The 13,199-nt window shown below is 36.3% G+C and overlaps 1 protein-coding gene across 4 annotated transcripts in view; it reads right to left on the reverse strand.

Moving 5' to 3' along the window:
* Positions 1–13,199, reverse strand: part of LOC150087771 (large proline-rich protein BAG6) — a 321,988-nt gene that overhangs the window by 206,423 nt on the left and 102,366 nt on the right. For 3 of the 4 annotated variants that reach the window (XM_090369195.1, XM_090369194.1, XM_090369193.1), the window contains exon 6: positions 11,983–12,054. The exons of the other annotated variant lie outside the window; for it this stretch is intronic. In XM_090369195.1, coding sequence (XP_090225321.1) covers positions 11,983–12,054 — 72 coding nt within the window. The remainder of the gene's footprint in view (positions 1–11,982; positions 12,055–13,199) is intronic. 4 annotated transcript variants of the gene reach the window in all.

The following is a 13,199-nucleotide window of genomic DNA, read 5'->3' on the forward strand; positions in this document are numbered from 1 at the left end:
CATTTCATTCTTATCGGCCATGCGTTGGTTGCATTAATTATGATACAATGTTCAAGTAAACTGTCCGTTTCGCATGATGTCTAATACGGTACTGAGTGATGACTAGACTTCGGATAAATGCATATAATGCAAATATTACAAGCAATATACTTGATCATTTTTTAAAATGTTGATCTCGGAACTACGTAACAAGTCACTGTACTGCAATTAAATTAGCGTGCGAGAAAATTTCACTGAGCGTGGGAAATGTTTTAATGCCGTTTTGCTATTCATTTTCAAACTATCGACTCCATCAAATGAAATGATTTCGTTAAACATGCCAAAAATACAATCTGTAAAAGAGCGTTATAGTGATCTGTGACAGCATTATAGTCAGATAGGAGTTATAATATAACAACAGGATTATAGTGAATCAGTGTAAAGCGAACCGCATTATAACGGGGGGGCTGCTGTATAGCGAAATTTTCAACTTCTACGACTTGGAACGAATTATATATATATATAAAAAGTGTTATTGGGTTCACATTACAATATTTTCATGATACCTCCATTTATTCCTACAGGATGCAAAATACGTTTCCACGATTTCATTAAGTTTGCACCGGCCAGCAAAAACTTACGTAAAGTTGAATTTCCGTAAGTCAGGGAGTTCCTGTATATGTTATCAAATGAACGAAACGCAACATATTTGAGCCCAAATATACAAAATGATTTAATACTCGCTCTGGCAGCTGAGCTCACAAAACTGATAGTGAATGAAGTCCAAGTTGCCAAATACTTTTCTGTTAAGCAGTAGTTGACTCAACCACTGATGTAAGCAGGACTGTTTTCCTTATCACTTCAATATGTGACAGAAGCAGATGATACTGCGGAGCACTTTGTTCGATTTCTTGAACTGCCTGGGGCAAGTTCTGAAGACTTCTTTAGCGTTCTTCTTGCTGCTTTAAATGAGCTAGGGCTATCAATCACAATATGTTATGGCTAGGCATAAGATGGAGCCAGCACTATGACTGGTCAAGTATCAGGTCTTCAAACAAGAGTAAAAGAAATTGCTCCTCATGCACTTTATACACATTGCTGCACTCATGATTTAAATCTCATCTTAGGTGACTCAATAAATTGCGATGTTCACAGTCGGCTGTACTTTGGAACTCTAGAAAGCTTGTACACTTATTTTTCCTGAAGTTTGCCTCGTCTATCTGTGCTTTGGGACGAGCAACGTAGGCAATTAGTCTTTTGCATTAACATTAAAGAAACTATCTGATACTAGATGGGCATCCAGGAAATCTGCAGTAGAAGCAGTTGTGCAAAGCTTACCAGCTATTGTTATTAACAGCACCCAACCGCAGCTTGTTGAGGCAAAGGGCATTCTTACGCAGTTAAAACATACAAATTTGTGAATTTTCTTTATAGTATAGAAAGAACCCTTAAACAAGGAGCTTATTTTATCCAACTATTTGCAGAAAGCAAACGTAGACATCCTGACAGCCTCTCGCCTAATTAAGGTGTTTGACAATGATTTAAAAGCCATGCAAAATAATGATGAAAGTCATTGTAAGGAAATTGAGCAGGAAGCCAGTGAACTTACTTCAAAGTGTGAGATAGCTTCCACATACAAACATTCCAAAGAGGACAAAAGAGAAAGAGATTCCATTATGAAATTGTAGAAGATGACAGCATATCTGATAGTATAAAACGTTTTATAGTCAAATTTTACTTGATGTGTTTGGATACAGTAATCCGAAGTACACAGGAAAGGTTCAAAGATTTCCTTGATGTGGCTTCAAACTTTCGTGTACTGGATCCCAAGCATTTTGATGATGAGCAGGTTAGAATTTCTAGCAAAGGAATGTGCCAATGTCCATGATGACCAAAGTGAAATTATTCAGGAATACTTTTCCTTTAGAGCCCTGATGAAAGAGATGAGTAGTGAAACAAATTTGGGAGACCTTACCATCATGACAATGTTGAAATTTATGACTACCAATGACTTGATCTCTCAAGTTATCCAAATGTAACCACACTATATCAAATATTTTACACCATACCCATAAGCACCACTTCTGCAGAAAGATCTTTTAGCTGTCTAAAACTGATTAAAAATTACTTATGCTCTACTATGACAGACTCTCAGAACTAGCGATCCTTTCCATTGAAAAGGAATTAGCAAGCAAGGTTGACTACAAAAACATGATAGATCATTCTGCAACAATGAAACCAAGATGCAAGAAATTTCTCTAAGAATCAAGACTGTAACTTATTATATATTACTGTATAACATATTACATGCATTTTGTGAGCCATGGCTATTTTATTTATTTATTTTTTTGGTGTTGAATGTAACAACAGGGAAATTTCTCAAACAAACAAACAAAGTTATATATATGTATGTATTTTGTTAGCCTTAATTAAAGTGTATTTTTGTGTTGAATAAAGCAACATTATATATATTACAACTTAAATACATGCGTTCTTTGAAAACCCATATGATGCTCTTCTCTGTACTCGTTCTAGCAACTCTACATCCTTCCTAAAATGAGGCCTTCAGACTTGTAGGCAGTACTCAAGGTGTGGCCTGACCACTGCCTTATACAAGCAGATAATCACCTCCTTATCCCTGCTAGAAAAATTCCTGTATATCACCAACAAGGCCCCATGATGTGCTCTGGCAGCCTATCTGCACTGCTCAGAAAATTTCATATCTGACTGCACATTACCCCCAGGTCTTTTTCACTCTCCACAATCCTGAGTGGGGTTCCACAGAGTTGGTCCATTTCACTGGGGTTACTGCTACCCACATGCAGTACTTTGCATTTGTCAATGTTAAACTTCAGTTGTCACTTTTCAGCCCATCTGCTCAACTTTTCTAGATCTTGTTGCAGTAGCATACTGTCATTACTGTCATTAACAACCTTTGTATCATTTGCAAACTTCAACATTAAGCCTGATATACATTCATCAATATAATTGATAAATGTACAAAACAACAATGGGCCCAACATTGAACCCTGGGGGACTCCACTAATGTAATTATGGACTAAAGTAAAGCTATTACATTAGTCCACAAAGGGCAGTATTCATTGATTACCACTTTCTTCTATCAATCAACAATCCCTTTATCCATAGCAGCAACTTCTCCTTAATGCCATACCGCTCCAATTTGTACAATAGTCTTCCATGTGCAACAGTATCAATAGCTTTCCTGAAATCCAAGAATATGATATCAAAATTATTCTTTGCATCCAGTTCCTTTGTCACTGCATCATAGCATCCAATCAAGTTGTTCAGACAAGCCTTTAACAAATCCAACACTGTGTCTGAACTATAACTACAGTCTTGTCTAGATGATCCTACAATGCATCTTTAACTAGTGATTCCATTATTTTCCCTGGAACAGAAGTTAAACTAACTGGTCTGTAATTACTCGTGTCACCGTTAGATCCCCTTTGTGAAGTGGGGTTACATTTTCACATCTCCAGTCGGTGGGGACATCCCCTGAGTCCAAGGATGCTTTCATAATTATGGCTAAGGTTGCTTACTTCCTTTGCCACCACCTTTAATATAACTGGATAGATCCCATCCACCCCAGGTGCCTTTCTAATGTTTAACTTCAACAATTTCTCCTCCACTTTGCTCTCAGTTATTACAGTTATTACAAAATCATTTAGCTCCCTGTTAGAATTTAATAAGCTTCTGTTATCCACTTCCCTAGAGAATTCCTCACGTGTGAATGTAGATGCAAAATACTCATTCAGTTTGTCAAAGATTTCTCATGATCTGCCTTCACTTGCTTAACCTCCTTTGTGACTTGATTACAGACTAGCTTATATCTACCATAGGCTTCGTTGTCACCTGATAATTTATATGCATCCCATGCATTTTTATTCTCTGTCATGAGTTTCGTGAGTTCATCTTACATCCATTTGGGCCAAACCCTTGTACAGTATTTCTTAGTTGGTATCAAAAGCCTAGTAGCTTCCAGTTGAGTTGACCATCTGTTAACAAACCATGCACAGCACTTTGTTTTCTCAAATCCTGGGTTATTACTGTCGAATTGTTTTCTTATTAATGCACACATCTGCTGAAATAATTTGGAGTGTTACACATCGGTCATTGGTAATGATTTCCCCACACCTTTTTAATCAACTTTAGTGTCGAACTGTTTTTTGTTGGGCCCAGATGGTTGTCGTCTTCCAGTGAATCTCTTCCATGCAAAATATTTATGCCATGTACACACATGCACGAGACAGACAATTCCCTCCATACACTTGCTTAATCATTTCAAACGTTTCTGTGGCATTTTTGCTCAGTCAAACACAAAACTTGATGTTTGCTCTTTGTTCCACTGTCCCTCCACAACAGAGATAAAGGAAAGATATGAAGTTCAGCTCGCACTACATTCTGAAATGGAGGCAATTTCCACTGACTTTGGCTGCAGTGCTCAAGGAATAATCACTCTTTCATTTCACATTTTCATCTAGTAGAGGGCAGCACCAGAACTCATCTTGTAACATCAGTCTCGTTTTCCAATTGCCATACCTTGTGTATATACACAGTATGGCAATTGGAATCATGACCATGATTACTGAATGAATTATGACCACCTCATCCTTAATGGACTATACTGCACAGCTCCCAGTATAAAAAGCTGAACAGTTTACTATGCTAGATTAGTGGTAATTTGCATCTGAACATGTAAATGAAAGTAAGAAAGTAGCAGTTATGGGATGTAGTAAAGATATCAGTTTCAAAAGGGCATGATTGTAAGAGCTCATGCATCGAGTGCATCCATATTGAAAACAGCATTCTTGTCAGTTACTCACAGCCCATTGTGGTTGAGGTGTACAAAGAATGGTGCCAAACAAGTTAAACCACCTCCAGCAACAGAACTATAAAGGATTATGCAAAGTGAACGTTCATGGTAAGCAAAGGGTGCAATGCATTGCACTGGCTCAATGACGGGTCACTGTGCAACAGCTGACAATGCAATACATGGGGAATCAAAGAACAATATCAATATCCCAAATGAAGATGCGCCACACACACTTATGGAGTTCCACAACAGACAACCCAAGATTAACCCCCCCCTCCTCACTACTAATTATTGTCGACAGCAAATCAAAAACATGCTGGTTGGACTGGAGGGCTGGAAATGATTGTGCTGGTCAGATGAGTCAAAATACCATGTGCAATATGCCGAGGATGCCTTTGTGTGTGGTGCAAGCAAGATGAGTCCATGGATGCATTGTGCATGGTGCCCACTATATTAAGATGGTGGTGATCGCTTAACATGGGACACATTTTGCTGTCAAAAACTAGGATCCCTGGTGTGCATATATCGACCAACATTTCACTTGTGAGGTCTACTGGCAGTTCTTAGGAGAACTTATGCACTGTCGTGTAGCATTTTTTTACCAGACAGAAAGGGGATGACACACTGTGTCACCAGGCCCACACTGTGTACGAGTAGTTTGAAAAATATAGTGAAGATATCACCTATCCTGATTGGCCTCCAAATTTGCTGACCTCAATCCAATTGAACACCTATGAAGTGAGGTGTATGGACATGCAACTGTCATCTATTCAGACACTGTGGGAAAGACTTGAAGGCAGCTGGCTGCAGGTCTTCACTAGATGTCTGAAGATCAAACATCTAGTGGAATTCAATTCCTAGGCAAATAGAGGCTGTTATCCATGTGAACAATGCCCCAACACTGTATTAGGTAAGTGGTCATAATTTAGAATTATGACCACCTACAAAATCACTTTGGCAACTTTCTTGTATCCAAATTTTGATCAAGGGCACAAGGGATAAGAGAATATTAAGAATAAATTAAGTTAATAAAAATTAATTATGTAAAGAATTTAACAAAAAAGTAGTGGCCATGCTGCCAATGTGTTTTCTCTTTATCTTGCTTAAATTTTGATATCTGGTGTTCAGGTAGATTTATTATCTAAAACCAGCAATCTCAAAGTGCAGAGGTTGCTGGATTTCAGATGTTAAACTCGTATTGCTTAATTTTTGTATGTCATATTTACTGATGTGGTTCTTGATGTGTCCATATTAAGCAAAATAAAGTTTTATATTTGTATTACAAAATATTGTCCTGAACTGACTGTAGAATGATAAAGCAACAATGTGTATTTGCATCACGATCATTATGCCCAATGTATTATTAAAAAGGGGAGGAGAAAAGATTCTGTCTTAACACTATTAATTATGCTATTAATCAGTTGGATAAATACTTTTGTACTATGAAACTGATATGAAATTTCAGGATAAAGATCATTAGTACTAAAAGTGTAACAAAACACATTCAGAAATTATAGAAGACCTGATGAATAGAAGACCAATTTTTTTAACAGTAATCATGATGGGAATAGTAATGAATGCAACTTATTTCTTGTTATAGAAAGATTTAAGAAGTTTATACTCTATTTTTATTTATTTGGTATGGTTCCAGTCCAAACAGGGGCAAACCCAATATGTATTATGTGAAGATTTCATACTAGATAAAGACAATCAATGAAGTGGTGTTATGTGCCATAGCATTGTGACATGTAATGGTGTTCATGTGGAATGATTGGTCTCTTAGCCCGGGCAACAGAGAAGGAGGGGAGAGGGGGACTCTTGGTGCTTGGTTATCATCCTTGCCCCATCAGGAAGGGCCAAGTTGTCAAATGCTGTTTTCTGTTCTGTGCATTAACATAAGTAAAATCCGATCCTGAAAGTTATAGTACAAAGTCAGTTCAAATTAATAAAAAAGCAGATATCAAGGTCCAGTCTAGTCCAAACAGAACCCACATCAGGACAGTCTAGATAAACAAGTCTGGCACTGATAGCAGAGGAAAGTCCAATTTCATTTAAAGTACAAGCAAAATATTTTCCATATATATAAAAAGCAGCTAGGAAGGTGTATTATGTCCTGTCTGTGATTTATAAGGCCTTTTCAAATAGGGAGAAGGATGTCAATATCCCTTTAAGATGGCAGCAAGCCCACATCTGGAATACTGTACTCAGGGCAGGAGACTGCACTTGGAACGACTGGCCCTTCAGCCCAAGCAATGGGGGGGGGGGGTTTGCTAGCACTTGGTTCCTGTCCTTGTCCCCCCAAGTTGTCAAACTGTTCTGTTAAATAAGTAACAGTCAGCTGGGGAGGGGTGTGAAGGTTTGTTTGGTTTGGGTTTTAATGGTGCAAAAACAGGGAGGAGGTGTGCCTGACTGGACAGGCATTAATGGTGGTGGGAGTGGTGTTCCTATTTTTGTCTACCGTTCTGTAAAAAGCAAGGTATTGCTGATTTGCTGATGCCAGTTCTGACAGATCCCTTAAAAAAAAAAAGACTATTTATTGCATGTCAGTTACTGCTTCAAGGTTCATGAGTGAATCATACTTGAGAGAATTGTAAATTATGCTTAATATACGCCAAATAGAATTCTAAGTGGAAATCAGTTTGCAGGCATAACACTGAATTTTCATGCACTTAAAATGATTTTATAAAGTTGAAATGGAAGAGAGAGACTAAAAGGTTCATGTTTATGTTTTCTTCTTTCTATTTTTTACATCAGAATTAAACGTTTTGTTGAAAATAAAACAAAAAAACATTGAAATTAAAGGAAAACATTAAAAATTTTAATTAAAAAAAAATTGTTTATACTCCAATCTAATCGTTATATCAGAGTAGGTTTACAATTAACCATTTTGACAAGATTCGATCATTAATCATATTTAGTAGAACTAGGGTTTGAACCACAGTCCATTAGTAAAATGTCAAGCACTGGTATACTCCAAGCAGAACTAAAAAAAATCCCAGAAATAAGTAAACTGGAGAATGTCAAATCAGGCAACCAGTACTGCCAGGTTAAAGAAGCTTAAAAGATTACATTATAAATCAGTAATTCCAGGTTAAGTACAATCAGTGCTGGAGATGGCACAGGGATTCTCCATTTGCCACGCTACTCTGAAGAATATCCATTTATGACTACATTCTGCCTCCTATCTCCTGATCTAAAGGTTTACTGATGTGTATGTAAATAATGTTCAAAGTATTTTTTGCATACCTGGCCAGTAAAGACTTCCTCTTTGTGATCCATTAAGGATACCATTCCTATCCAATATTTCCACAATGAATTCTGAACCTATGACTATTACTTACTCACCACAAAAATCAAACTGCCAGTGTATACAGGTCTGTGAAATGGTGCCTGTGGGTCAAAACAAACTTGGTTTGTTTTGAGTGTTTTGCATCCGGTACATACCGTTTTTCAAAAGGCCTTGAGTGTATACATGATGCCATATCTCTTTTGCACCTCTTTTGTGAATTGGGGACATTAATTAGCACTTCTCCAGTCCAAGGGAATCATCCAGAAGACTAATTATGATTTCATTAACATTCCAAAGGCATATGCATAGATGCAGCCTTTCTTCTTCTTCTTTTTTTTTTTTTAAACCAGGATCTATACCACAGTGGCCTTTCTGATATTGTTAAATAAAAAAAAAAAAAAAACATCTACTAGGTTGGTTTATAATTAATCATTCTGACAAGAAAATTATTACTCGTATTGAACAGCAGTTACATAGGCTGAAACCAGAGTCAACAAGTGCACATGCTACTGCAGTCCCATGCTAACACTACTATATCATACCAGTACTCCAACTCCTTGTCATTGTTCCACCAAAGTTCAATAGTCTTTCAACTGTAAATATCATTGCAAAGTATCTATTCAGCTCATGTGCCTTTCTATTGCACTTTCTATGATTCTTCAAATTTGATTATTGCAGAACCTAATTCACTCTCTTCTTTGTATTCATGTTTGAGTAGAACTCCTTATCCTCATTCTCAGCACTTTGCCAGTGATTTCTCATACTCAGCTTTCCCCTGTCTTACCCTTCCCCATCAGTAGTTAAGGGAAGACTGGGCTAGACGGGTGGGTAAAGTGCCTGCCTGGCAACCCAAAGGTCGCGGGTTCGATTCCCGCCTCGGGCTTGGATCAAAGTACTGCAAAAACCTTGGGAGGTGCATTATGGCCACAGAAGCCTATGTGCCAACAACTACCAAAAAAAAAAAACAAAAAAAAACATACATTTATATCATATAAATTGATGTCTCTGGGTTAGTCTAATTATCATGCTCTTTTATTTTGCTCAATTAAACCCATTCACTACTGGTTGACACATACATGTATGAAGGGATTTTTAATCCATATGGATAAAAAAATCATCTGACTAAGTACCATTTTCTTCTGATTTGCTGGAAGAAAAACTGGATATTGCTGTCAAGCAACCTTCATCAGTGGCTGGCTAATTCAGCCACAGCGAGAAGAAAGCCCAAAAATATCTGTGCTCTACCCAATCCAGATTGACTTAATCCTGCAATTTTTGAACATTAAGGTCATAAGTCAAGCTGGCAGCAAACATGTTAACCTCTTTTATAATCAATTTTGGTATCTTTATTTTACAGTATTTCGTCACTGGAATAAATGTGCTTGTGACTTCTAGGATAAATCACTTTAATACTTCCAATAATTAACTTGCAATAACAGCTTATAGTTGTCCCTCCAGTTAACAGAACCAAAGAAATAAACATCAAAATAGAAATGTGCAGTGTTTACAAAATTTCTGTGAACATTGTAGTACTACCTGCTATCAGTTACTGCACTGTAAAGTTTTTAATGCAGTTTTAATCCTTTTTAAAAAAAAAAACTAGAGCTTCTCATACTTTCTCTGATATGTCGGAATAAATAACAATCATTCAGATGATCCAAAAAACTGTTTATGCTTTCTGTATCACCAGTTTCATGATTTACAATCTGTATCAGGTGGGTTTTAGTTAATGATAATAAGGCAATCATTTGCTCACCCATTTAAGATGCCTTACACAAAGTTATCATATTCCTTAAAAATCATCTGGCCTGATACACTGTCAACTTCTCTTTACTGTAATCACATACACCGACTCAATTCATCTGACTTGATCTATCGGAACCATCTGATAACTTTCAGAAAACTTCTGAAACTGCAGATTGCACACAAGTACTCTTGAGGAAAGTGAAAGTATAATTTTGAAGTCTGTCACTAATATATGACTCCCCCTAACCTTGAACCAACCCTTAAGGTGTTATCAATGACATCAGGAATGCAAAGAAGAATGTTTGAGAACCACTGCCTTATATTATGAAACTACAAACAGAAGAGAAAATTAGGTTTTTGAGCAATAATAATAATAATAAACCTTCTTTGGAACAACCTTCCATCATATGCATTTCCCAAAAATTACTATATAGATTAATTACTATATTTCAATAAACTATAGAAAATTGAAATCTAATATCAACAATTACCTTCTGTCTTCTCATTTAATCTATATACAGTATTAAAGGTTCTAGTATCTTTCACGTTTGAGGTTGTAAAAAAATACTTAAGCAAAATATTATACTATATTATCATACTAATATGAAAATATTTTGTAGTAAATAATTCATTATGTATACATATGTATATGATGAAATACCGATAAACTAAGTAGCTACAAATTTCAGTAAGCATCATTTGGAATTTGTCTCTATTCCTACAGCAAAGTAGCTGCTAGAGATGATCTGAAAGAAGCCATTTTGAAAGCACCTAATCTAGCACTCAGATATTCAGTAAAGCTGAGGTCTGCATACGAGCTGGCAATCCAACATTTTTATATTGCACACCAGTCTTGTATGACTCTCACTGTACGATATGGAACTCTATTGTGCTGATACTGACAGGACTTATTTCCAGAGAACTGCCACAGTGTAGGCAGAATATAATGGCCTAATATGTCCTAGTCAATTTTAGACATTGTGGTTTCAGGAACTATTTTTTTTTTCTCCTTCCAAGCACTGTTTCTTTTATGTACTATTCACAAATAGACCAGGTCTTTACTAGCCAAAACAACTCCATACTACCACATAAGCACTCTTTGGGTAAAAAACACCGAGTGGCAAGATCCATCACTCCACAGAAACTTCTGCCAATGCTCTAGAGCATGAACCTCAGAAGCAAACCATCCCAAATGAATTTTCACATTGCTGACTGTAATATTGTTATGCACAGCAACCCCACCAGTGAACCCAAGGCTATGAAACTTCCTACAGATGGCTGACATATTGACAGATGTTTCCTGTGGCCTCTTGAACCTGCTGTGATGTTTAATGCAGACAACATGCATATGCATGAACTACCTTCCTGTTGAACACCTTCCACGAGCTTGAGGTCGTAAAAAGAATAAAAACCCTCCAACATTGAGGCATAAGCTAAAGTGGATTTTGGGAAGTTCAGACAAGTTGTAATTGAAAGGTTAGTGATGTGGCATCCAATCCCCATTCCATGTTGAAAATAAGTTCTGATCCATACAGTTCATGAACTTCCATCACTTCTTGGTATATGTATCAAACTTGGCTGTATAGCAGTATGTTAAAAGCCAGTATACAGCATGGATTTCATATGCCAACTGCTACAATCTGTGGGGGTGGAATATATCAAGGAATTCCAAGTCTCCCAACTCTTCAGGAAAGAGATCCAACTGACAATCATTTCACAGCTTCAAGTCCAGTGTGGGATGCTCAGAGTTCTGTCCTCCAGAGGACTCGGCATAGGCAAAAATGAGCACCTACTTTAATCAATGCCTTCAATTTCACTCTTCAAGCTTCTACTTCTGAAGGTTGTCTTCACCTCTTCTTTTTTTTTCATCACTTTTATATCCACCCTAATTGTGCAATTTCCATACTCCTTTCAACATTTTCAAGTGCCTACTAGACAGTGGCACAATACAATACTGCTGCTACTGCACAAGCAGAACCACAAGGTTATACTGTTATGCCTCAGGCAATACACATGCACAGGGGACTTCTGTCACCATATACAATATTTGTGGAGGGGATGTCCAAATACTTTTTGTCATATAGCATATACAAATATTATCATACTCAGGGGATGAGAGGGAAAACATACTTACTGATGTTCTAGACATAACTGTGGCATTCCTCCCAATTTCTCCCATACTTGATACGACATCTTGTACAATTTGCTACATAAAATATCAAATTTAATATAATCAGGTTTTTTTCATCATTTTAGATAAAAATAAAAAAGTAGGATTCAATATATGTGCAATACTGCCAAGACTTAAAAAAGAAAAGGAAAAAAAAAAAAAACTTATATTGAATATTAAAATACTTGTCTGGTACTTGAAGAAACTCAATGAATTTAGTCATGGTCATTTAAACAGCTAATCAGCTGCTGAAAGTTGATATAAGATATGCAAGGTGTCAATAATTTCCAAAAGCGACAAAAAAAAAAAAAAAAGAAAAAAAAAAGTGAATACACGAAGATGTTACACCTTTACCACAATGCAGATAGATTTAGCTTAACAATTTACACATCTTTAGCTGCTTAAGCCATTAATTACTGAAAAGTACATTTATACATTATCATAAAATGACCGTAATTTTCTTTCTGTGTCGAAGGAATGCACAAATATACAGATGACATTGAAGAAATTCTTGAATATATGTTGTCCCAGATCTTACCCATGAATTCTATCTACAAAGACACAATATATCAATAATCCAATAAATGTTGTGTACTGTCATATACGTATACATAGGATGTCCCCCCCCCCCTTCTATTTCTCTCTGGTCCCACTAAATTCATACCATAAATTTATGGGGCACAGAATTAAGATTTATAGACTTGCATGCATTACTAAACCTCCCTCAGTGAGATGTCCAAACAAGAAATTTTTATGATCTAAATGTAATGACAATCTGTTCGTGTTTTATACACTGCTGATCATTAACTAATAAATAAATAAAATTCTGAGTTGATTAGCATTAATTACGCAGCCTTTCTAGTCTTTAACACTTAAACCAATTCCCATATAAAACATAGAACCAAATTTCAAAGATCACCATATTAGCACATTCATCACTTTCAAACTTGTTCTACAGGTTTTTGTAAGTCAGCTTTCTCTTTTTATAGTTTATTCTCAGAAAAGTAATCAACCTAGAACTCTCTTCTATTTTTGTTTGTTTCAGACTAGTATTTACAATAGAATTAGTAACTTTAAATCCTAGTAATTGATGAATTAGTAATCAATAAATTCAACATTAGTTATCAGCTGTGGACTAAAACTATTCTACTATTTGTAAAACACATAAAATGAAGTTTACA

The sequence above is a fragment of the Mastigoproctus giganteus genome, chromosome 3, assembly GCF_048544385.1.
Source record: "Mastigoproctus giganteus isolate SK-2022 chromosome 3, ASM4854438v1, whole genome shotgun sequence".
Classification (NCBI taxonomy): domain Eukaryota; kingdom Metazoa; phylum Arthropoda; class Arachnida; order Uropygi; family Thelyphonidae; genus Mastigoproctus; species Mastigoproctus giganteus.